We start from the raw sequence: 24,963 nt of genomic DNA, 5'->3' as shown, positions 1-24,963 counted from the left end.
TTGGTTAATTTAAAATAAAATCACTTTTTGTGTTTATCCAATAACACCACTGACACAATATAACACCAGTGACTCTACACTGTATTATCATCAAATGCCAGCAGTTTATTCAATATTTCTCACAAACAATCAATATTTTTTATAACACCAAAAATGTTTTAAATATGTTTGTAGGAATTTATCCAGCCCTCGGCTTGCTAAATTCCTACAAACATATTTAAAACATTTTTTAATAACAAATTATTTAAAACAGCTTTTGGAAACATGAATGAACTCATGGAAATATTCATTTAAAACACATTAGCAACTCCTACTATTTAGCTTTGTTTTCTACAGCAGTCTCTTACATGTTAAGATGAGCTTCCAAATACTTCCAGATATTTTGATCAATCTGAGCTGTTAACTGAAAGGGGTGCTGGTATAAAGCAAACAGTCTGGCTATCATCATACCAGTTGATGTCTTCTCTTGGATATGGCCAGTAAAACTTGTTGATACCATTCCTGTGCATGCACTTCACTCTACTGTTGTGTTCTTCAACCTCTAAAATTATGCCAGGATATTAATTTCCATCATAATTTACCACACACCATTGACCACAGTGGTGAGACTCAGTGACCTCGAGTCGATATTGAACCAGGGTGTTATTGAGATTCTGGACTGTTTCTGTTTTGAAGTTGACTTCCTTGAGCCCATAACATGGACAGTCTCACGCTCCATTTGTCATCATTGTATCAAATAAAATGGTGACTAAGCCTCTTGTGACACTGGACACGGTCAAAAATAGGGGGAAGGTTTCAAGTTGCCTAACTAGTGTTTGCTTCAGACACGTTAATGACCTTAGATAAACGTCATTTTATAGTTTTGTAGTAGATCATTAACACAGAACCTGTTCAAGATGACTGTGGGAAAGGTGTTATAAGAGATAGAAATACTGAAGTGATCTTATTATCACTTCAATATTTTCAAAGCTCATGTTCAAGGTCATGTTCAGGGTCACTTTTGGCCAGAAACCTATCCTGGCAAAAAGGCAGTATTCAGAAAACAATAGATATGTTGCTACCTCACAGCTCCAGTGTTCACAGTCTGATCCTGAGTTATTGTCTTCACAGCGTTTCTCTGCATAGGCTTACTGTATCTGTGGGGGTTTCCTCTGGGTTCTCTGTGCAGAGAGCAATGGAGCTGTCAGAGAGGCAGATTAGAAAAGGATAGGGATAAACAAGGGAAGCCTTGGGATGAACAGGGGAGGGTGCCTGGAAAGTTTAAGGAAGACATATAATGTGTGAGGAAGAGTGTTGGGATGAATTGGGGTTAAGAAGATGAAGGCTGGGATTAAGAGGGCAGGTTTGGGATGTGTGAAGGAAGGCTTGGGTATAAGGGGATGCAACTGGGATTAAGAGAAAAGGTTGGAACAAAGAAGTCAAGGAAGGAGAAGAAGTTATCAAGTGGGGGCAGTTGGGGTGATGAAAAGACACAATTAGTAATTTGATCATTTCTGTTTGATTGATTAAAAAAGGGAGTAGACAATTTTACTGTATCGGTAATTAAGATAAAAATCTTTATTTTAATCTTTATTTACAGAACAAAACCGCACTATAAATGATAGAGATAGAAATCTCTGTTTAATTGCTTTGTTCTCAATAGTGTTGGAATCAGTTAAAAGTAAACCTGGACATACTATACTGTATAAACAGGAAAACCTATGGAATGTACAATGTACATTTAACACAGAGTGTTTTATTTCTAAAATTTCTGTCAAAATATCACAGTAATTATTAATACATTCATATACACATGCTTCACTCTTTCTTGCTCTTCGCTGGGGTCTTTCTGAAACATTTACGGAAGAGCCAACTGCATGTTTTCACAAAGATGAACACGACTAGTGCAATTATAGAAAGCAAAAAGGCGGCCACGTCCAAGCAGTGGTACTGATACCACGTGAGGTTATGGGCTTCCACCCTCAGGTGCTTGGCCCCCTTATTGCGCATCACGAACTCGATCCAGTAGACGGCCTGGTCTAGCGGCTTCATCGGTTGATCATGGTGGATTCGGGATAGCCTCATCATGCTCTCCTTGTAGCTGTGGAAAGAAACAAGAATAACAAGAAATCTTTTTAGGATGTGTAAAGGCTGAGAGAAGATTGAATGATTGAGACACTTGCTCTTAGAGTATCTTCAAGTTTGGCAACATAAAATAAAATGATGAATTTATTTATTAGCATGACATTAGTGTAAGTGGTGTATACAGGTGAAGGTGTGAGCCAACTCTTATGGAAATCACAATATCAACTCACGATGGATTGTTAATGACATCACTGATAGCCTGCTTCAAGTCCTTGGTCTCCATTTTGTTAAAGTCAAGCATAACAGCAGCCCCTTTGGTTTTCATATGATTTATATTATCAGGCTGATCAGCAAACAGCGGCAGGCCCACCATGGGAACTCCATGATAAATAGCTTCATATATTCCATTGGTCCCACCATGGGTGATGAAGGCCTTGGTTTTAGGATGTCCTGTTGATACAAACCATTAGTGTATTTACTTCAACAGAATGCGATAGTATAACTACAATGGAAATGTTCCTTACCTAGTAAATCATTCTGGGGAATCCACTCATAGATTCTTGTATTAGGAGCAAGAGTTTCTGGCTTCTCGCCTTTGTATCGCCACAAGACCTAAAATACACAGAGGATTCAGGTTTAAGGAATCACATCCTGGTCTAGGTCAACACCTATTGGAAATTTAGAGAAGCTATTGACATTTTTATGGGAGGTGGAAGGAATCCGGAGAACCCAGTGGAATCCCAGGAGCTGTGAAGTATCATCACTACCTGCAACACTAAAGGGCCACCCTCAAAACATTCAGAATCAATGAAACACTCCAACGAGAAACTCTATGAGACAGTGCTGTAGGTGTCTTTTGGCTCATAAATTAGATTGTCAACGATATATCAAGAAGTGCATTGCTAAATGTGTAAACTAAGACCTTTTGGGGAATCTGGCCAAGCGCTGACGCGATGGTGTTTGCTCTCTCATTGGAGAGGTTCCTGATCATGGATCCCAGTGAAAACACTACAATACCGTCATCTCCTGAGCTCTGGACGAAGTCCTCCATCTCCTACAAAACCAAAAAGCAAAGTTGGTAATGAGACGGATGCATGTTGGTTGTACAATCCTGTCCATCAACTGGCTGATTTTCACAGCTACAGTAGAAATTATATAGCTCATGGCTCTTCAGCCTTGCATCTTTGAATATATTGTTCACAATGGATGTCATGGTTTTGCATTTTATTTTACAGATGATTTGGATTTTGGGATAGATATTTGGATAGAAATATAAGATATTTCTAAAGTATTATTTTATATGGACCTAAAGAATGTCCACAGTCCATACTACAGCCCTTTCACCCATTCTACAGTACACAATCTATGCACGCTAACCATGTAGTAAAAGTTTTATAATCTCTCAAAGATCTGTAATAAAGGTCAGGTGATTAAGCCATTTTATATGCTTCAAAGAGAGAGCTTACTTTTGGTAAAGGTTTTGCTGGCTTGCAGTGTAATCCACCCACAAATTTGAAGTTTGGCAAGAGTGGCCTTGGATATTCAAAATCCCAATAAGTTCGGATTAACCAGATGTCAGCTTTGCCCATAGTTTCACACAGTGTTGTGGGTTTGCCTGTGAAGTACAGGAGCAAAGATGGCAACATTTTTGTATCAATGATTATGTGGGGAACCCCCCGCTGTGGGGATGACGACTAGTCGGGGCTGTGGAAAAAAAACAGTGGCAAAGACGGTAAGAAGATACAGGCAGGTGGTAAAGAAAGCAGGATAAATGTACTTTGTTGGTCTGAAAATATTTCAGACTAGATGAAGCCAATTCTACAGTCAAAAGCAAAAGCCTATATTGGGTGTATATATATATATATATATATATATATATATATATATATATATTTTTTTTATTCTTTTGCTTTAATGGACCATTAACACTTTGACATCACCTTGTGTGAAGTGGAGAGGTGTGTGCAAGATGTGTGTATCACTCCCACTTTTTTTTCCCCATCCCTGCAGTTATATTTATTGTCCTTTAAATCTAAATAAAATTTTTAATAAAATCCTAGTGCTGGGGCAGACTGCACTTCACAATCCAACTGCACTGTGAAAAGCACTGTGCAAAAGTATACTTTTGCGAAGCTGAAAATTTAATTTGTGGCCTGTGTATGGCTGTTCATTGCAGTGCAGCTTGACACATTCTTTGCTGCACAAATAAAACAGCCTAAAATAGCAGTCCTAAAACATTTTTTGCTTTAATTATGGTAAAGACAACTAATCGGCTAATTGATTACTTTTCTAAATTACTGGTTGACTACTAACAATTAGTAGTTGTAAAACCCCTACAATGTACAGTGTAAATAACCCCCAACAAATTCATGGGATTTCTTTGAGCCTCGTGTCTGTTCACTTCATTTTCACTCTTCATTGAGAATTATCATGCTTTTGTATACATTTCTTTGAGAGGTTTCTCCATACATTTCAGAGCAGAAATATTGTAGGAAATGTGAGTAGTTGGAATAAATAAAAAACAGCTATATTTCACCTTACCAGTGATTTTGGTGAAATATTTATCATGGGTTACCATTGTATAAAGTCTGATCATTGCCGTATGTCCTATGTATAGTAGCATGTTCTCTAATCGCTCTGTAAAGTCCATGTGATCAGTGAGATGCCCTTGAGCACCAGCTGCTGGTACATAAGATGGTGGAGCAGGCATCTGCCCACAGAGTCGCTCGAGAGTATTAGCAAAAGTCAGCCGGATAGACATCACGATGGGCAACTCAAGAACTTCCGCCAGCAAGTCCGCACATGGCATCATGGGGTCATAAAGAAGCACGTCAAAGTGTGACTCCTTCAGCAAAGTCACAAGGTCTCTCTTGAACATTCCGTCACACACAACCTGTATATAATGCAACATCCCAGACATCACATTCCAAAACGAGGCCAGCTTCTGGAAGCTGGTGGAGTTTTGATCCATCCAGAGATTGATAAGGTTTTGTGAAATGCTGTCTGCCTCCTCTTGATCTAAATTGACTTGAAAAGGCATCAAGCTGAACCGGTCCTTTTCGGTCTGTTTTGCTGTAGGTGAGGCAGAGTGTGTGAGAACAGTTACGCTGTGGTTCCGGTCCAGGAGCTCCTCAACAATTACCCGCATATTGTGCCAGTGACTGTATTCACCAGGAAGCACTAGTACGTTGCCACTGAGAGCTATTTCAGACAAGCTCAGCAGCAAAATTATCAAGGTACAAGACCTGTCCTTCATCATTGTATCAAATGAAATGACGACTAACAGGTTAGACAACCAGCTTGCAGTCTTTAGCCTCACCCAGCCCAGTGTAGCTGTAACCTTAGCAGAGCTACCTGACCCCTTCAAAACAGGCAGTAAAGAACATGCTTTAGAACAAAGGTCACTACAGTTCACTACACTTTAACACAGGCTTTTCAGGGTTGTCGCTGGAAAGACGCCAAGGCAAAGAGATCACCTGACTGAATTTCTTTCATACAATGCCAGACTGCTCTGGGATTAGATTTTCAAAACTCCTGTTTTCACACCAAATTTATTACCAAGGCCAGGAACTAGACTTTGAGATTATTAACCATAACTGTGTAATATAAAGGTGTTTTTTTTTTTTTTTTTTTTTTTGGTAATGTGCTTGCTGCATTCTTTTGTTTTGCAATTTGGTGGTTTACACAAAGATCTTGTGCTGATGATGACAATCGAGCTGTCTTTTTTTGTGTTTGTTTTTTTCTTCAAAAAGAGCTTGCATTCATTTTCTAAACCTGGAACCTAAATTTTTTTGTAATAAACAGAAGCATTTCATTTACCTAGGAATTCGGTATAGATGTGGTCCCATTTCACCATGACCAGAAGTTTAAACAGTATGTCCTGAGAGAGAATAAACAAAACGTTTTTCACTCTCTGTGGAAAATCCATGTGATCTGTGTAGCTCAGGCCAATCGCTGGGACATAGGATGGTGGTGCTGGGAGCTGCCCACAGAGTCGCTCCATAACGCTCCCAATGCTAAACCTCAGACTGATAATAAACGGCAGGTTCAGTTTCAGAGCCAGGAGTTCCCCACACATATACAGAGGGTCTGTCAGAAGAACATCAAACTGTTCCTTTCTCCACTTTTCCAGCAGATCTTCACGTGCAAAAAGCTCCCCGCATATTACCTGATTCTGCTCTGTGCGCAGGTCAATCAGCTCCTTAATATTTAGAAAAGCCTGGATCAGGTTGTCATTCGGCAGGTCATACACCAAGTACTTTAACAATTTGTCCAAAGTATCAACGAGTTCCTGTTTAGTATAGGGCACCTCTATGAACTCCACATTGTAGCCCGGAGACTGATCTGCCTTTACAGATGGTGTAGCACTGTGGGTAACAACTGTTATATTGTGTCCTCTCTCTATGAGCTTGTCTAGGATGGCTTTAAGGTTGAGCCAGTGGCTAAAGTCTGCAGGCCAGACGAGAATCTTCCCTGCTGTCACACACTGGCTCAGACCAAGCATGAAAAGAAGGCAGAGAGCAGCTCTCGCACATGCACTCATAATGGCTCGAGAATCAGAATGCCGGAATCTCAGCTTACACAGCAAATATCAGAGGAACCATGTGACTAATGGTTCAGTAAAAGAACTAAAAAAAAAAAGAAGAAAACCCTCCAAAGTTGCACAATCCACCACAGTTGCAGCGCAAACTTTGACCCCTATTTCCTGCTGCATCATCGCGACATAACTAGAATCCTCTGGCTTTATGGGCGGGGTTGAAAATCAATTATTAATGCAATTATGAAAATCTTGAATTAATCTCTGTGAATGGATTAGTTACATTTTCATCCAAAAGGTTTAGCTAACCTTGCTTACTGACAATAGACATCACGTGTGGTTACACCACAGTGGTGTTAAATTTTCAATTCTGAATGGTCAGAAGGTGTTGATTAATTTTCTAACAGATGTTGTTTAATTTTTTAACAGCAAGTCTGGCAATAGTGCAGCTGTAATTCAAATCAGTGGGTTATAGCAACATGCTTGCTGTGTTATCGTTTCTACAGTAACAACTCATTCGCAAAAAATGTTGCATTCTCCAGAAAATCTATACCTAATAATAAATAACAACAAGTTTTAATCAGTTTAACAAAGAAAAACGTATAATCACTGATATGGTGAAGTTTTCTGTAAGGAGACTTTTATGTAACATTTATACAGGAGTCTCCAGTTTCAGCACTTTGTAAAAGTCAATAAGTTTTCCATGACAGGAAAGTCTTCAGGACACAAGTTTCTACTTTCTGGCATTTTTTTGTCATATCAAATTCAAGACTGAAAAAGAGAGGCTGGTGAGGGAACTACTGTTCATAGCTACTATAACGTAAGTGATAACAGGAACTAACTTGTCTTGTGGACGTTCCACCACATTAAAAGTAACTAAAGATGGTTAAAGAGCTTATCATTAATAAATTCAAAACTGTAATTACAGGCAAACTGCTGTGATATAAGAGGAATAAAACAATTAGAGACATGCTGTTATAACAAAATAACCAACTAAATTTGGTAATGGTAACAGTAATGTTGCTTCACGGCAGGTTGCATTACACAACCCTGTCACTGGTTATTTTTCTATAACAGCACACTCCAAATGTTTTATTGCATAATGGACACCACATAACGGATGCCTTTGAACACCACATGACTGGCTTTAAATGCATTTTTTCTCGCATCCAGTGAAAACCATGTTATATTTGAATTATCAGTAGTGTAGGATAAATGCATGAAAGCATATTACGCTGCATAAATCAGAATGCTGAACATTATCCACACTACACGGTATTACAGGCTACATCCTACCTTACCTTCTCATTTACAATTCTTGATTCTGATTTTAAGTTTTCTGAAAATGTATACTTGTCCTCAAGAACCTTAACAAGTCTGTGCAGTTACGAAGAACTGAAGGCACTGAAGTGAGTGGCTAGGATTGGTGCGAGAAGTTTCACTGTGAGTACAAAAGCACTTTCAGGAAATCATTTTGCTTTCATGAATTTGTACAAAATAACTTTTATGGGTTTGTATTCTGTCTTATACTGAATAAATGTTTACAAAAAAAAAAAAAAAAACCATAAAATGGCCCTGGTATCTTCACTTACCCATGAGCTCTGAATATAAAGGATCCCACTTTGACGCTGTCAGAAATGTAAACAGAAAATCCTGAAAGAGACTAACTAGTATGTTTTTCACTCTCTGTGGGAAATCCATCTTATCTGTGTAGCCCAGGCTGACCACTGGAACATAAGAAGGTGGTGTTGGCAGCTGCCCACAGAGTCGCTCCAAGGTACTCCCAATACTGTACCTCAGACTGATGATAAACGGCAGGTTCAGTTTTAGAGCCAGGAGTTCGCCACACATATTCACGGGATCTGTCAGAAGAATGTCAAACTGTTCCTTTCTCCACTTCTCCAGCAGATCTTCACGTGCAAAAAGCTCTCTGCATAGTGCCTGATTCTTCTCTGTGCTCGTGTCAAGGATCTCCTTGATCTTCAGAGAAGTCTGGATCATGTTGCCATGTTGCACATCATACATCCAGTACTTCGTAAATTCATCCAACATGTTAATGACATCCTGCTTTGTGTGCGGCACCTGTATGATCTCCACACTGTAGCCCCGAGACTGATCTGTATTTACAGATGGTGTAGCACTGTGGGTAATGATGGTCACATCATGTCCTCTTGCTATAAGCTCATCTATGATGACTTTAACGTTGAGCCAGTGGCTGAATTCTCCTGGCCAGATGAGGATCTTCCCTGCGGTCACATACAGTGGAGTCTGGCTCAGACCGAGCAGGAGAAGAAAGCAAAGAGCAGCTCTCTCGCACGCACTCATGACTGTAGGCTTCTCAGCTCACACACAGAATGCACCACAATAACAATCCACTATAAAGGGCAATAAAAGTACAGTACATTGACCTTTAGTCCCAGTTAGGAGCTGGATACACACTGAAAAATATGGTTTGGTGAGGAGGGTGATGCCTCCTCACACAATCCCACAGCTTCTTATGAACCTAACACATTATTGGCCAATGTGGATCAACTGTGTTTTGGAATTAACTGCAGTTATGCTAGATGCACCTTGTATAGCATTAATCCAGCTATTAGCATATGAGTATAATAGTCTCTTCATCCACTGGGTTGAAAACCTCTTACACGCCACAGTACATCCTAATTTTTTCTTTCCCCAAGAGATTTTGTAACCAACTCACAAGCTTAGACATGGCCAAAACAGGTTCATTGTCTCAATATCTCAGTTGTTGTAGATACAGAAGGTGCTTGGGTGGCATAGGGTGGCGGCGCACGTGCACAAACGGCTTTGCTCTCCTCGAGGTGGCTGTTTGTTTTTGTTTTTATTTGTTGTTGTTTGTCTTTTTTGCCGACAAGCGCCTCGACATACAAACGGCAAGACCTACTAAGGATTGGGTCGTTGTGTGGTGAATTAAATCGCACCAGGACCTTTCACGACGAGTATATTCCGCCGGAGATCGTGCGACCAGCGGGGTCTCCGTGGGTCACTGTACCGGACGGAAGACGCAGGAGGCGGCGCAGGGACCGACGCCAGAAGCGCGGCTGCAGAGCGGGGACTCAGACCCGGCTAAGGAGAGCCTCACACAGGCCCGCGCTACCCAGCATCTTCCTAACCAACACCAGATCGCTCAACAGCAAGATGGATGAGCTGACGATGATCAGCGCAGGACTGCTCGATTATGGCGATAACAGAGACGTGGCAGCATGAGAGGATACCGGATGAGGCTATCACGCTAGTAGGCTGGGCCTGAAACTAACTTTTTGCCACACCTGCCAATGGCCGGTCACGTGAAACTCTTTTTGCAAAAACAGACAGTTATTACTACAATGACTAAACATATTTAAAATGTTTTTAATTTGTCCTTGCTTTACTTTCAAGAAGAACAACAACAACAAACTGATTTATTGATTTATTAACTTTTTATTTTTTCAGTTTCTTTGAATAATGAATCAATTCATTTCACTGACTGAAAGCCAGACAATCAAATCAGCCTCCTCTCTTTTTCACACACATTCCCATTAACCCCTCATCCTCCCATGAACCATATTCTTCATCTCTGTGGCTGTTTGCTCCTGAAGTGTGGTCAGAGCCTTGACTGTCGGAGTTGACAAGGCAGGTAAAGACGTGGCCTGTGCAACGCAGTGTTTGTGGCACCAGGACCTTTGCATGTTTTTGGCAAACGGAGCAGGCCATCGTGTTAGTCGTGGTATCAAATACAAGCCAGTCTCTCTTTGATGCATTGTCAGTGAAACGCCATCTCTCGCTAAAACGCCGAGAACCGTCATGGCTTTCTGATGTTTGCTCGTCATGTTTCCATTTTGGCAGCGTAACCCCAGGTATGTGTCGCCACATTCTCGGGTGACGTTGAATAAAGAAAGGAAAAGTTAAATAAAGCAGCAATATTTTCTGAGGTAAAAGTTATTAAGCTAGCCAATCACTGCTCTGACCTTATCAGCCCGTTTGTATTCTATTATTTGATTCGCTCTTGACAGGACAGCTATGACAAGGCAGCTAACCAATCACGATGATCTCGTCTTCGGAAAAGATTATACATCAGAAACAGCAAATCTCTTTAAAAACTGGCTGTTGTTCTCACTACATTGCATTGTTATAATTCGTAAAAGTTTTACCCGCCAACTGGCGACTGACCCTGTTACATTTGCATTTGGCGCTTGGCGAGTGTTAATTTTAGGCCCTGCTAGTAGGGGTGTAACAATACATCGATATGGATCGATGCATCGATTAAATTTCTAACGATACGATGCATCGATGCGACGCGTAAAATATCGATATGCGGTACCTTTATTTTGACAATCTATTTTTTTTTATTTTTTATTTAAGTAAATTTTTTTTCTACAACTAGAGTACCTCAGTGATTTGCACTATTGCACATTGTGGCACAAAAGACTGGAAGACTTTGACTGTTGCCATCATAAGCTTGATTGATTTCATGTGACTTCATTTTTCCCCCCATTAAAAAAAAAAAAAAATGTGTAATTTCTTTTGTTAGTTTGTTGTTGTAAATGTCCCAATTGGGATAGAGAGTGTGCAGTTTTCAAAGAGTTTAATTAAATGTTCATGTTATATATTTTGGTTGCATTTGTGAGTTATTAAAAATGTGACTGCTTGTGTAAACTAGGCACATAATATCAAAATATCAATAAATTAATCGAATCGAATCATAATCGTATCGCAGAAATTGTTGAGGTATTGGCAAATATCGTATCGCTGGCGGAGAAAATCGATATCGTATCGTATCGTGATGAACTATCCGATTTACACCCCTACATGCTAGCAGGTCGCACAGAGCACCTGCACCAGCAGAGCTGACAGGAACGGTGACTCCTGTAAGAGCAGAGGATGGGGGTTGTGCGTCTACTCCAACAAGTGGTGTACAAACGCTTCAGTGACTGAAAGACATTGCTCACCAGACCTAGAGTTTGTCACACTGAGATGCCGGCCTTTCTACCTGCCTCATGAATTCACTGTTGTTATCGTCATGGCTGTGTACATTCCACCTAGTGGTAATGCTACCGTGGCAATGAACATCCTGCAAATTGCCATCAGTAAACTGCAGTCCATTCATCCAGATGGGATTTTTGTCGTGGCTGGAGACTTCAACCACACAAATCTAAAGACTGTCCTCCCTAAGTTCTATCAGCATGTTACATGTTCAACGAGAGGTCACAACATGCTGGACCTATGGAAGAATTTTTCTGCTATCTTTGTCAATATTATTTGTCAATCAGTATATGAAATCAGTATTATGTCAATCAGTATCTATGCAACAGTATTGTAATGTGATCTTGTGTTAAACCATGACCTTAAATCACCTCATGTATTCAAGCAAGTACCTAACTTTCAGAGTTTTACTCATACACTACACTGTGTCATTTCTGATCATTCTTAATTAAAAATAATAGGCAAGTATAATCAAATATAAGAGATTTAGTACATTTAGAGAGTGACTTTATGCATATGATGTTTACAAGGATATTTCTTTGTATGTGAATCGAAGAAAACAAACTGGCGTGACCTTGCAGGTGGTGTAATGAAGGCTAATGTTTGAAGGCTAATTTTTTTTTTAAAAAATAACTTGACTGACCTCTGACCACGGTTAAAACTAAGATAAAGGGACAGTGAAATAATTGTGGCAAGAGGCAGGTGTGTGATTAAAAGAAGAAAAGAGAAAACTCCATCTAATGAGATCATTGTTTTAGAACTGTGTAAAAGCATGAGCCACGACTATGTAAATCAGATCTTGGCTTTGTCGTTTGATTCAATAAAGTCTATTGATTTTTTGCATCCAGAACCCCTTGTCTTTGGAAGTCTTTTTTCTTATTTTGAATTGAAGTGTTTTTGTCATGACAGGCCACGTATACAGTGACATCAAGGATGGATATAAAGTTTCCACCCGACCTCATCTAGGCTAGTCTGACCATCTGTCCCTCTTCCTCACTCCAGCATACAGACCTCTCATTAATTAAAGCATGCCTAGAATGATAAGCATAAAGATCTGGCCGGAGGATGCAATCTCACAACTACAGGACTGCTTCGAGCGCACCAACGGGGACCTGTTTGCACAGCAGGACCTAGCAGACTTTACATCCACTGTTTTGTTTTACATTCAGAACTGTATTGATAATGTCACTGTTGAGAGACAGATCGGATGCTATCAAAACAGCAAACTGTGGATGACCAGGGATGTCAAACAGCTACTGAGGGACCGCGATTCAGCCTTTAGGAATGGAAACACAGAGTTGCCAGATCCAACCTAAAGAGAGGTATAAAGGAGGCAAAAGCAGCATACAGGAGAAAGATCGAGGGACACTTCAATGGGGGGACCCACGGCACGTATGGCAGGGTATCCAGCACCTCACAAACTTCAAGGGCTCCAAAGATCCACCCACCAGCACCAGCAGTAACCTGGCAGAGGAGCTCAACCACTTTTTTGCATGTTTTGAGGTGTCTGAGGCAGAGTCTGGGGTCACACCCCCACCATCCCCCAACGACCTGACACTCACCGTGAGTACGGAGGAGGTCAGGAGAGTGCTCCGTGGAATGAACCCCATGAAAGCTGCCGGTCCCAACGGTATTCCAGCTGACTGAGGTTTTTACTGCCATCTTCAACCTCTCACTGTCCACCTGCACTGTCCCCACATGCTTCAAATCTGCCACCACTGTGCCGGTCCCTAAGAAAACATCTGTCAGCAACCATAATGACTATAGACCGGTGGCTCTCACCTCCATTGTGATGAAGTGCTTCGAATGGCTGGTATTAAAGCACATTAAATCCTCCCTCCCTCCCAATCTGAACCACCACCAGTTTGCATATACAGCCAACAGGTCAATGGGAGATGCCATCGACACAGCGCTTCACACTGTGTTAACACATCTGGAACAACCCTGCTCATATGTGGATTTCAGTTCTGCATTCAATACCATCATCCCCAGCAGAATGGTGTCTAAACTTCGCAGTCTGGGTGTTGGCCAACACACATGTCTGTGGATCAAGGACTTCTTAACAGACCGTCCACAGTTAGTCAGGCTGGGGTCCTGATCCTCAGCACTGGGGCCCCCCAGGGCTGTGTGTTGAGTCCTCTGCTGTTCACCTTATACACCCATGACTGTACACCAACTCACAACAGCAACAACATTATTAAGTTTGCAGATGACACAAATGTTTTGGGTCTGATCAGCAACAACAATGAGTCGGCCTACAGAGATGAAATCCAAAAACTCACTGCATGGTGCTCAGACAACAACTTGGCACTTAACCTTTCCAAAACGAAGGAAGAGGGAGGAACCTGCTCCTCTTTATATCAAAGGAGACAGGGTGGAGAGGGTCAGTGATTTCAATTTCCTGGGAACGTACATTTCTCAGGACCTCACATGGCATAACAACACCACTGCCCTTGTGAAAAAGGCACAGCAGCGACTGTACTTTTTGAGGTCATTGAAAAGAGTGAATCCAGACCAAGACCCAGGATCTGTTGTTGTCTTTATAAATGTTCGGTGGAAAGCATCATCACCCATGACATCCTGGTGTGGTTTGAAAGCTGCACCACGACTGACAAGAAGGCTCTGGAGAGAGTCATTAAGTCAGCACAGGACATTATAAGGACACAGCTTCCCTCACTGACTGACATATACAGAGCCAGATGCCGAAGCAGAGCCACCAACATCATACAGGACTGCTCTCACCCAAGCAACAGCCTGTTCACATGGCTTCCTTCTGGGAAGCTCTACAGGTCTATTAAGGCCCGCACCTCCAGACTTCTAAACAGTTTCTACCCAAGTGCCGTAAGAGAACTAAACACTTGATGCTGGGACTGTGCAAAACAATGTCTTCTTGTCGTTTCATCTTATTTATTTATTACTATTGAGTTGTTTGTTGTTTGTTGTTTTATTCTGTTTTATTCTGTTACCTTAGACCACAGAGGAGATGACTTTTTAAATTTCGTTGTACTATGTGAAATGATAATAAAGGGATTCTATTCTATTCTATTCTATATAGAATACATTGGACTAAACAATGACTCAACAGTGTTACTACTATGTAAGTGGCTAACTGGAAAGTAGTTCTAGGGCACAATTTATAATTTTATGATTTTCAAACTCTCAACTATCAGACCTTTTTGAACGCAGTAGACAACAGATGACAATTTTATTTTTTTTTTTTCACATTTTCTCACCAGTTTGGAAGCCTAACACATGCCCTTCCATGTCATGAGAAGCCAGCCAGCCACATCTTTTCAAATGGCTGCTCATACTGCATCACGGGGCAGCATAACTGACTCCGAAGAAAATGCTATCTGCCCTCCTCAGCATACATGAGCTCACACATGCCCATGATTAGCTAGTGTGACTGACAGGGGAGACAGAGTATGCCATCCCTCCCACCCAGACAGCACGGCCAATTTCACACCACTGACCCCAGCCACAGATGTCTGTGGCATCACTGGCATTCAAACTCACAATCTCCAGATGGTAGGGCAACAAATGACAAGTAAGTAAGTAATCGTCATCAATTAGAAACTAAGCCATACATTGGTACATTGAACTTTATCATCAACAATCCCACAGGTTCCAGTCACCATAACATTATTTTCCAATCCACATTAGTTATAGTACATGGTCATTTCTACTTACAAGCTACTCTAGATCAGGATAAACAACTGTCTATTAGAACTAAATCCAAGTACCTTGTATAACATTATTCTAATCATTAGCATATGAGTGTTATAGTCTCATATCTGCTGTGCTGAAAGTCTTGCTATGCTATGACCAGAAAACCAAGAAATTTTGTAACCCACTCATTTACACTGCTAGAAAAAAAAAACACTAAAACAAGTTTGTTAACAATGCCTCAGTTGTTGTACATAAAAAAGTTCTTGGGTGACATATGATACATTGGACTGGATTCCTTCAGCACCAACAGTTTTAGCACTGCATGAGTGGCTAACCAGAACAGGATTATTTCAGCACACTTTAAGGTTTTAAAATGTGACAGTCTTATTGTTCTGCTTTTTGGACTCTGAACTAGCAGACCTCCTTGAACCCAGACAGTAGAGCAATAGACAAGTTTAAGAGTTCACTCACCGTCCTGTTAAATAATCACTACAGTATAACCACAGTGGTGACTGTTTAACAGAACAACCCAAACCAACTTTTTGGGTCAATTACGAACCAGGCCAATTTGTGCAATTTCTGAAGTGTTTTTAGTTATCTTATGGAAATTTTGCAATTCTCTTTTAAATTTTGCAATTCTCTTCATTTCCACACCAGCAATTCTAGCAACAACAGACTGGTGGATGGTTTATCGAAAAGGCTTTGAGTCCTGAAGAGGTTGGGGTCTGGCAGTATCACTGTAACACTTGTCTGCAGGAGTCACTTATCGGACGCAGTCACCGCATAATGAGCAATGTTTTTGGCTGTAAAGCGCCCCATGGCCAGTCCCTGCTTCAGGAGCATGCTCTGTAAGATTCTGTAGTGGTGTTGTAGCACTGATTGTTCAGAAGGTGCTGATTAATTTTCCATAACAGCACCTCTTACAGTAGTTCTGGTTGCAAGGTTTGTATTAATGCACTTATTCTTGTATGTTTTTGTTTCTATAGCAACAACTTAGACAGGCACTTGAATGGCAGATAAATCCACATAAACATAAACATCACTCCCTTTTTGATTGTTTTCCTGTAATAGCATTCCCCAAGTGCTTTGTTACTTACATAAGAGACACCACAAAAAGGTGGCTCCAAAATAGGAGATTTTATTTTATTTTTTTAATCTAGAGACTTCAAGATGAACTTTTATGGGATTGCATTCTCCTCTTGGACTGAACTATTTGATGTCATTTGTCATTTAATGCTCAAGATGATGAGAAACATCAATTAAAAGTTTTAAAAGTAGAAACTTTGAAGGTGAAATGTCACACTTGATAAGGGATACTGGTATCTTCACTTACCCATGAGCTCTGTATACAAAGGATCCCACTTTACTGTAGTCACAAGCATTAACAAAATATCCTGGAAGAGATTAAACAGTATGTTTTTCACTCTCTGTGGGAAATCCATCTTATCTGTGTAGCTGAAGCTGACCGCTGGAACATAAGAAGATGGTGTTGGCAGCTGCCCACAGAGTCGCTCTATAGAACTCCCAAAACTGAATCTCAGACTGATGATAAACGGCAGGTTCAGTTTCAGAGCCAGGAGGTCGCCACACATATACATGGGATCTGTCAGAAGAACGTCAAACTGTTCCTTTCTCCACTTCTCCAGCAGATCTTCACGCGCAAAAAGCTCCCTGCATATTGCGTGATTCTGCTCTGTGCTCATGTCAAGGATCTCCTTGATCTTCAGAGAAGTCTGGATCATGTTGCCATGTTGCACGTCATACATCCAGTACTTCGTAAATTCATCCAACATGTTAATGACATCCTGCTTTGTGTGCGGCACCTGTATGATCTCCACATTGTAGCCCCGAGACTGATCTGTATTTACAGATGGTGTAGCACTGTGGGTAATGATGGTCACATCATGTCCTCTTGCTATAAGCTCGTCTACGACGACTTGGACATTAAGCCAGTGGCTGAATTCTACTGGCCAGATGAGGATCTTCCCTGCTGTTACGTACAGCAGAGTCTGGTTCAGACTAAGCAGGAGGAGAAAGCAAAGAGCAGCTCTCTCGCACGCACTCATGACAGCAGGATGATCAGGGTTCTCCGTGCACACACTCCCCGTCAGAGGTAGAGATACAGACTAAATGGCTCCAGACACCAGAAATCAATAAATATGCCTTACAGAAGCACGCAATCCACTATAAAGAGCAAATAAGGACCATGGTACATTGAACTTTATCCCCAACTAGGGGCTGGATATACACTGAACACTGTCACCTGGTGAGGAGGGATGTGCTTCCTTAACACATTAACATTTCCCAATCCACATTAGTTATACACACTTAATTTAATAAAATAGTTGTTCAGAGTAGCTTGTAGGTAGAAATAACTCTTAGTTATACCTTGTATAACAGTAATCCAGTCATTAGCATATAAGCATAATAGTCTCTTAATCTACTGTGTTGAAAGTCTTTGCTATGACCAGAACACCAAGAGATTTTGTAAGCCACTCACAAAAATATAGTTTAGCTATTTACACTGCCAGAAACTAGAAAGAAAAACAAAAAACAAAAAAAATGTCAAAACAAGTTTGTTAATAACATCTCAGTTTTTGTAGATACGAAAGGTGCTTCGGTGAAATATGACACATTGGATTGAATGATGTAAAACTCATTTTTTCTGACTGGTTAACCTGAAACCTTTTTGGATTTTGGAACTTTGAAGCCCAAATACTTAACCATTTGCTTGCATCAGCACATCAAAAAAAAAAATTTATATGTTATAAATTTCAACAGGATTATTCCAGCACAGTGCCCAGATTTAAGATTGAAAAATGTGACAGTCTTACCGTTCTTCCATTGGACTCTGAACTAGCAGACCTCCTTGAACCCACACAGTAGAGTGATGCATGACAAGTTTAAGAGTTCACTCACTAACCCGTCCTATTAAACAGTCACTGTACAACCACAGTGGTGACTGTTTAACAGAAAAACCCAGACTGGCATCATTTACAAACCAGGCCAATTTGCACCATCTCTGAAGGGTTCTAAGTTGTCTGTATTAAGTGCATCTTATGGGACTGGTCAATAGGTGTTGATTCATTTTCTATGACAGCAGCCTCCAGGTTTATATTAATGTTTATATTATATTAGGTTTATATTAATGTTCTTGCTCTACGATGTTATTATTTCTACCGTATAGTAAAAACATACACTTTAAGCACTTGCATTTCAGACACGCCACAAAAACAGATTAAAAAATGTCTTTTGTAAAATGTAATCATTGATATGATGCAGTGTTTTATCTGTAAATTTTTAGTTTATTTAACATTTATGTAAGGAGTCTCCCGTGTCAGTGCTTCGTAACAGTCAGAAAAGCAGTAAAGAGACTTTGCGATTTGTCATTAAGATGTTTTTATGCAAGACATGTTTTTTTAATGAAATTAATCAACTCAAGTGGGTGCTTTAGGTTGGGCAGCACCACACCATCCTGTCTTGGATCATTTTCTTATAATGGCATGCCCTGGGTATTTTATTGCTTAAATAACAGGCACCTCATAAAGGATATCTTCGAAAATGGGAGACATTTTTAAAACATCTAATGTTTTAAATTTAATTTATGATGAGTGGTGTCAAGCAACATGACCTACACCTTCATCACTAACAACATGAAAATCAATTACTGTGGGGGAAAAATAATTATGCTACACCCAGTCCACTGTGTAACTAGAGTAGAGACTATGTTATATTTGAATGGGATTATGCTGTGTAAAATCAAATCAGAATGCTGAACATTATTCACACTACACAATATTACAGGCTACAATAAAACCCCCTTACCTTCTCATTTACAATTCTTCATGTTGATGTAGGACCTTTACAAACCTGTGCAGTTACCAAGAATGGCACTTAAAGCAAAGTGAGAGGCTAGAATTGGTGCAAAGAAATTTTTGCTGTGAGTACAAAAGCACTTTCAGGAACTCATTTCACTTTGATGAATTTACTCAGCCTCATTGAAAATGATCATAAATTGACACAAAGGGATACTGGTTTCTTCACTTACCCATGAGCTCTGTATACAATGGATCCCACTTTGTTGCAGTCAGAAACATGAACAGAAGATCCTGAAAGAGATTAAACAGTATGTTTTTCACTCTCTGTGGGAAATCCATCTGATTCGTGTAGCCCAGGCTGACCGATGGAACATAAGAGGCAGGTGTTGGCAGCTGCCCACAGAGTCGCTCCATAGAACTCCCAAAACTGAATCTCAGACTGACGATAAACGGCAGGTTCAGTTTCAGAGCTAGAAGTGCCCTGCACATATACATGGGGTCTGTCAGAAGAACATCAAACTGTTCCTTTCTCCACTTCTCCAGCAGATCTTCCCGTGCAAAAAGCTCCCTGCACATTACCTGATTCTGCTCTATGGTTTTGTCAAGGACCTCCTTTATCTTTAGAAAGACCTGAATCATGTTGTCATTTGGCACTTCATTTACCCAATACTTGAACATTAGGTCCAAATTATTAAAAATGTCTTGTTTGGTGTAGGGCACCTGTATGATCTCCACGTTGTAGCCTGGAGACTGATCTGTCCTTACAGATGGTGTAGCACTGTGGGTAACTACTGTCACACTGTGTCCTCTCGCTATGAGTTCATCTATGATGACATTAATGTTGAGCCAGTGGCTAAAATCCGCAGGCCAGACGAGAATCTTCCCTGCTGTCACACACAGTGGAGTCTGGCTCAGACTGAGCAGAAGGAAAAGACAGAGAGCAGCTCTCTCACATGCACTCATGATGGCTGCAAAATCAGGTATCTTACCTCACACACCAAACTTCAGAGCACTTCTGCCAAACTCAAACACGGCCCACTGCCTCGTTTCAGTCAGCCAGTGAGCAACTTGCCAAAAAATAGTACTGAAATGGTTCACTACTCAACACTTCCACACTGTCTACGAATCACAGCAAAGCGTAGAAACCACCCACGTTATGCACAGCACGCACGGGCTCACAGTGCTGAAGGCTGGTTTATCCAATGGGTATAAAAGGTAGACACACCTCTCACAAAGGTATTTGTGATGTAAAAATCGAAACAAAGATAAATCATATCAGAACATTTCCGTCTTAAAGGTAAAAATTACAATCTGTACGTCTGTACAATCTGTACAAATTACAATCTGTACAAAAAGCACAATCTGTAATGCCACAGAAAACCAAACTGACACATTTCAGAGAAAAAAGATAAAAATAAAAAATAATAACCTACACCCCTGAACTAATACTCAGTTGAAGCACCCTTTGATTTTATTCCACCACTCAGTCTGTTTGGGTAAGAGTCTATCAGCATGGTACATCTTGACTTGGCAATATTTTCCCACTCTTTCTTGCAGAAACATTCTAGATCCTTCAAATTGTAAGGGCATCTCCTGTGCACAGCCTGCTTCAGGTCACCCCACAGATTTTTAGCTGGACTCAGGTCTGGGCTTTGGCTAGGTCATTCAAAAACATTGATCTTCTTTTGGTTAAGCCATTCCTTTGTTGATTTGGATGTATGTTTTGGGTCACTGTCATGCTGAAAGGTGAAATTCCTTTTCATCTTCAGCTTTCTAGCAGACACCTGAAGGTTTTGCACTAAAATTGACTGATATTTGTAGGTATTAATGATTCCCTCCACCTTGAAAAAAGCCCCAGTTCTGGCTGAAGAAAAGCAGCTCTAAAGCATGTTGCTGCCACCACCATGCTTCACTGTGGGGATGGTGTTCTTTTGGTGATGTGCTTTTTTTTTTTTTTTTTGGCACCAAACATACCTTTTGGAATTATGGAATTATTATAACCTTTGGAATTGGTCTCATCAGACCATAACACATTTTGCCACATGGTTTGGGGTGATTTAGTTGAGCTTTTTAGTTTTTTTTTTGTGAGAAAGGGCTTCTGTCTAGCCACCCTACCCCATAGCCCAGACATGTGAAGAATATGAGAGATTGTTGTCACATGCAGAGAGTAATCAGTACTCGTCAGATATTCCTGCAGCTCCTTTAATGTTGCTGTAGGTCTCTTGCAGCCTCCCTGGTAAGTTTTTGTCTTGCCCTTTTGTAAATTTTGGAGGGATGCCCTGTTCTTGGTCACTGTGGTGCTCCATTTTCTCCACTTGTTGATGATGGCCTTGATGGTGTTCCATGGTTTATCTAATGTTCTGGAAATTCTTTTATACCCCTCTCCTGATCAGAGCATGTGAGCAGAGCGGAGAGGGGAGCAAACATTACAGTTCAGTTGGAAACCAGATGGACAGGGATGTTTTGGCTCTGAAGTGCCATCTAGTGGATGCCATTTTTAATCCTTAAACTTATACTCGCATGTAATGTGAGCCTGTACTCTAGGAGGCGCTGTCACCAGTGATGCCGACTCTTCAGAGGAAAGTAGCTAGATGATGTCACAGGCTAATTTGCATATTAATTATTCATCATTGGCTTAGCAAATTTCAAATTAGGGTGCATGAAGAAAGAAGATTTTCACTTAAAACAGAATAGAATTTTCTTACAATAGAAAATAATGGATTATTTATTTCTTAACTAATAAGATCTGTTAAGCACAACACAGTCAGGCATTACACTCTGATGGTAAGTTGAGTGACCCTGCTCTCTCAGCTAGTATATCAGCAGAATTTTCACTAAAAGCATTTCTGAAGTGTTTTAGCATATTCTGGCTGATCCTCACGGGCCCCTCACATAGTATGTATATATAATTATTATTCATTTCATGTATAATAATATATAGGTATATCTACAGTATGTTTTCATAAAGTAACAAGTGTCAAATTTAATACATTTTCAGTTCAAAATTAGATTCAGTATACTGTCTGCTAATCACATTGCTTTAACATTGACAGTGACATTTTTGTACTTTGACTAACATTTCACATTACACATTAACATACACATTTAATTTTCCCATCCATGTTAAACTTGAAATAAAAGCCTGAGGTGCACAGTAAAATGTTCACACACTTTATTGCCAACATTACACTTAATTTGATTATTACTCTGAATTATCATTTGTTTATTTAAAGCAGTAATGCTGGGCACAATGCAAACCTTTTGCAATGCAACCCAGTCTTTGATGCAGCTCTAGCAGCTTATTTTGAGCAAACATATCTTTGTTCAACTGTGCTCAAGATAATATCATTAACCAACGTTTAGAGGTTACAGCAGAAATTCCAGCCCAAACAAACAACCCAAAAGTCATCCAAAAAATTTGGACATTGAAAAAAGGGACATATTTTGCTCAGCCTTTGTGTGGGGAAACAAGTATTTCACACGCATTTCTGATGTACGGACTTTATCTGGTCTATAATCCCTCTTTCCCTCTCTCAATCTTTGAAATATACCTTACAATAGAAATGGTTCAGGACATCGTAGACACACTGTCTGCACTTACACACTGTCTTGCATACGTTTATTAGATTTATTTCCAATTGTTTGCATTAAAATAAGATCCTGGCAGGTGCAAAAAAATTTTTTAAACTAGCCCAATCTGGCAACCCTGTCATTAACTGTCTGTTTACTGCTGTTCCACTAGAGTGAGCATGAGGCAGCATGATTCTTGCCCCAATAGGCCTCTATTAGTGCTTGTTGCAGTTACTCTTTTTGACCACTAGGTGCATAACAACTCTACAGAAGCTAAATGGAGCTGTGAACACGCTGCCCCATGATTGCAGAACATCTAGAAAGGTGAGCAAATCAATGGAACATCGGCTTATACCTGTCAAATAGAAACATTTTTAAAATTGTTTGTCACTCCGGGTAAGTAATTAGTACCTCAATGTAATTTATATTTGTTGAACAGCTGATATAAATGGTGGGGTTCTGCACCACCTGCCCCTATGGTCGAGCCACCACTGGTTTGGTTCAATGACTGTCTCCAAATCATTGAAATATTACATTTAGCCTGCTTTTCCCCCCCTGCATTTGCCTGCATTTCTTTATCGTCTGCCTTGCTGTCCCCACTGCGACAACTAGGGACTGTATTAATCGAATAACAAGAAGATCAATTACGGTGTGAAAAAAAAGCTACACCCAGTCCACTGTGTAACTAGAGTAGAGACTATGTTATATTTGAATGGGATTATGCTGTGTAAAATCAAATCAAATCAGAATGCTGAACATTATTCACACTACACAGTATTACAGACTACAATAAAACCCCCTTACCTTCTCATTTACAATTCTTCATGTTGATGTAGGTTTTCTGAAAACATATACTTGTCCTTAAGGACCTTTACAAACCTGTGCAGTTACCAAGAATGGCACTTAAAGCAAAGTGAGAGGCTAGAATTGGTGCAAAGAAATTTTTGCTGTGAGTACAAAAGCACTTTCAGGAACTCATTTCACTTTGATGAATTTGCTCAGCCTTCTTAAAACTATTTGAAAATAATCATAAATTGACACAAAGGGATACTGGTTTCTTCACTTACCCATGAGCTCTGTATACAATGGATCCCACTTTGTTGCTGTCAGAAACATGAACAGAAGATCCTGGAAGAGATTAAACAGTATGTTTTTCACTCTCTGTGGGAAATCCATCTGATTCGTGTAGCCCAGGCTGACCGATGGAACATAAGAGGCAGGTGTTGGCAGCTGCCCACAGAGTCGCTCCATAGAACTCCCAAAACTGAATCTCAGACTGACGATAAACGGCAGGTTCAGTTTCAGAGCTAGAAGTGCCCTGCACATATACATGGGGTCTGTCAGAAGAACGTCAAACTGTTCCTTTCTCCACTTCTCCAGCAGATCTTCCCGTGCAAAAAGCTCCCTGCACATTACCTGATTCTGCTCTATGGTTTTGTCAAGGACCTCCTTTATCTTTAGAAAGACCTGAATCATGTTGTCATTTGGCACTTCATTTACCCAATACTTGAACATTAGGTCCAAATTATTAAAAATGTCTTGTTTGGTGTAGGGCACCTGTATGATCTCCACGTTGTAGCCTGGAGACTGATCTGTCCTTACAGATGGTGTAGCACTGTGGGTAACTACTGTCACACTGTGTCCTCTCGCTATGAGTTCATCTATGATGACATTAATGTTGAGCCAGTGGCTAAAATCCGCAGGCCAGACGAGAATCTTCCCTGCTGTCACACACAGTGGCGTCTGGCTCAGACTGAGCAGGAGGAAAAGACAGAGAGCAGCTCTCTCACATGCACTCATGATGGCTGCAAAATCAGGTATCTTACCTCACACACCAAACTTCAGAGCACTTCTGCCAAACTCAAACACGGCCCACTGCCTCGTTTCAGTCAGCCAGTGAGCAACTTGCCAAAAAATAGTACTGAAATGGTTCACTACTCAGCACTTCCACACTGTCTACGAATCACAGCAAAGCGTAGAAACCACCCACGTTATGCACAGCACGCACGGGCTCACAGTGCTGAAGGCTGGTTTATCCAATGGGTATAAAAGGTAGACACACCTTTCACAAAGGTATTTGTGATGTAAAAATCGAAACAAAGATAAATCATATCAGAACATTTCCGTCTTAAAGGTAAAAATTACAATCTGTATGTCTGTACAATCTGTACAAATTACAATCTGTACAAAAAGCACAATCTGTAATGCCACAGAAAACCAAACTGACACATTTCAGAGAAAAAAGATAAAAATAAAAAATAATAACCTACACCCCTGAACTAATACTCAGTTGAAGCACCCTTTGATTTTATTCCACCACTC

The 24,963-nt window shown here is 40.4% G+C and overlaps 1 protein-coding gene across 8 annotated transcripts; it reads right to left on the bottom strand.

Annotated features, from left to right (window-relative positions):
• Positions 1 to 1,525: 1,525 nt before the first annotated feature.
• LOC113531294 (UDP-glucuronosyltransferase 2B15) lies at positions 1,526 to 24,623 on the bottom strand. Of its 8 annotated transcripts, XM_053230364.1 has the most exons (7): positions 8,684 to 9,898; positions 5,884 to 6,373; positions 3,531 to 3,679; positions 2,987 to 3,118; positions 2,589 to 2,676; positions 2,295 to 2,514; positions 1,526 to 2,080 (listed from the first exon to the last, which is right to left on the bottom strand). In XM_053230364.1, exons 1-7 carry the CDS (start codon positions 8,924 to 8,926, stop codon positions 1,798 to 1,800), a joined length of 1,605 nt encoding a protein of 534 aa, XP_053086339.1. In that variant the 5' UTR covers positions 8,927 to 9,898; the 3' UTR covers positions 1,526 to 1,797. The 8 variants fall into 8 exon arrangements, with proteins under 8 accessions (XP_053086339.1, XP_034156814.2, XP_026777714.3 ...); XM_034300923.2 differs by lacking the exons at positions 5,884 to 6,373; positions 8,684 to 9,898 and adding an exon at positions 23,709 to 24,623; XM_026921913.3 differs by lacking the exons at positions 5,884 to 6,373; positions 8,684 to 9,898 and adding an exon at positions 19,302 to 20,138.
• Positions 24,624 to 24,963: the final 340 nt, after the last annotated feature.

The sequence above is a fragment of the Pangasianodon hypophthalmus genome, chromosome 27 (assembly GCF_027358585.1).
Source record: "Pangasianodon hypophthalmus isolate fPanHyp1 chromosome 27, fPanHyp1.pri, whole genome shotgun sequence".
In the NCBI taxonomy this organism is placed as follows: domain Eukaryota; kingdom Metazoa; phylum Chordata; class Actinopteri; order Siluriformes; family Pangasiidae; genus Pangasianodon; species Pangasianodon hypophthalmus.
This window is presented reverse-complemented; position numbering and strand designations above follow the sequence as displayed.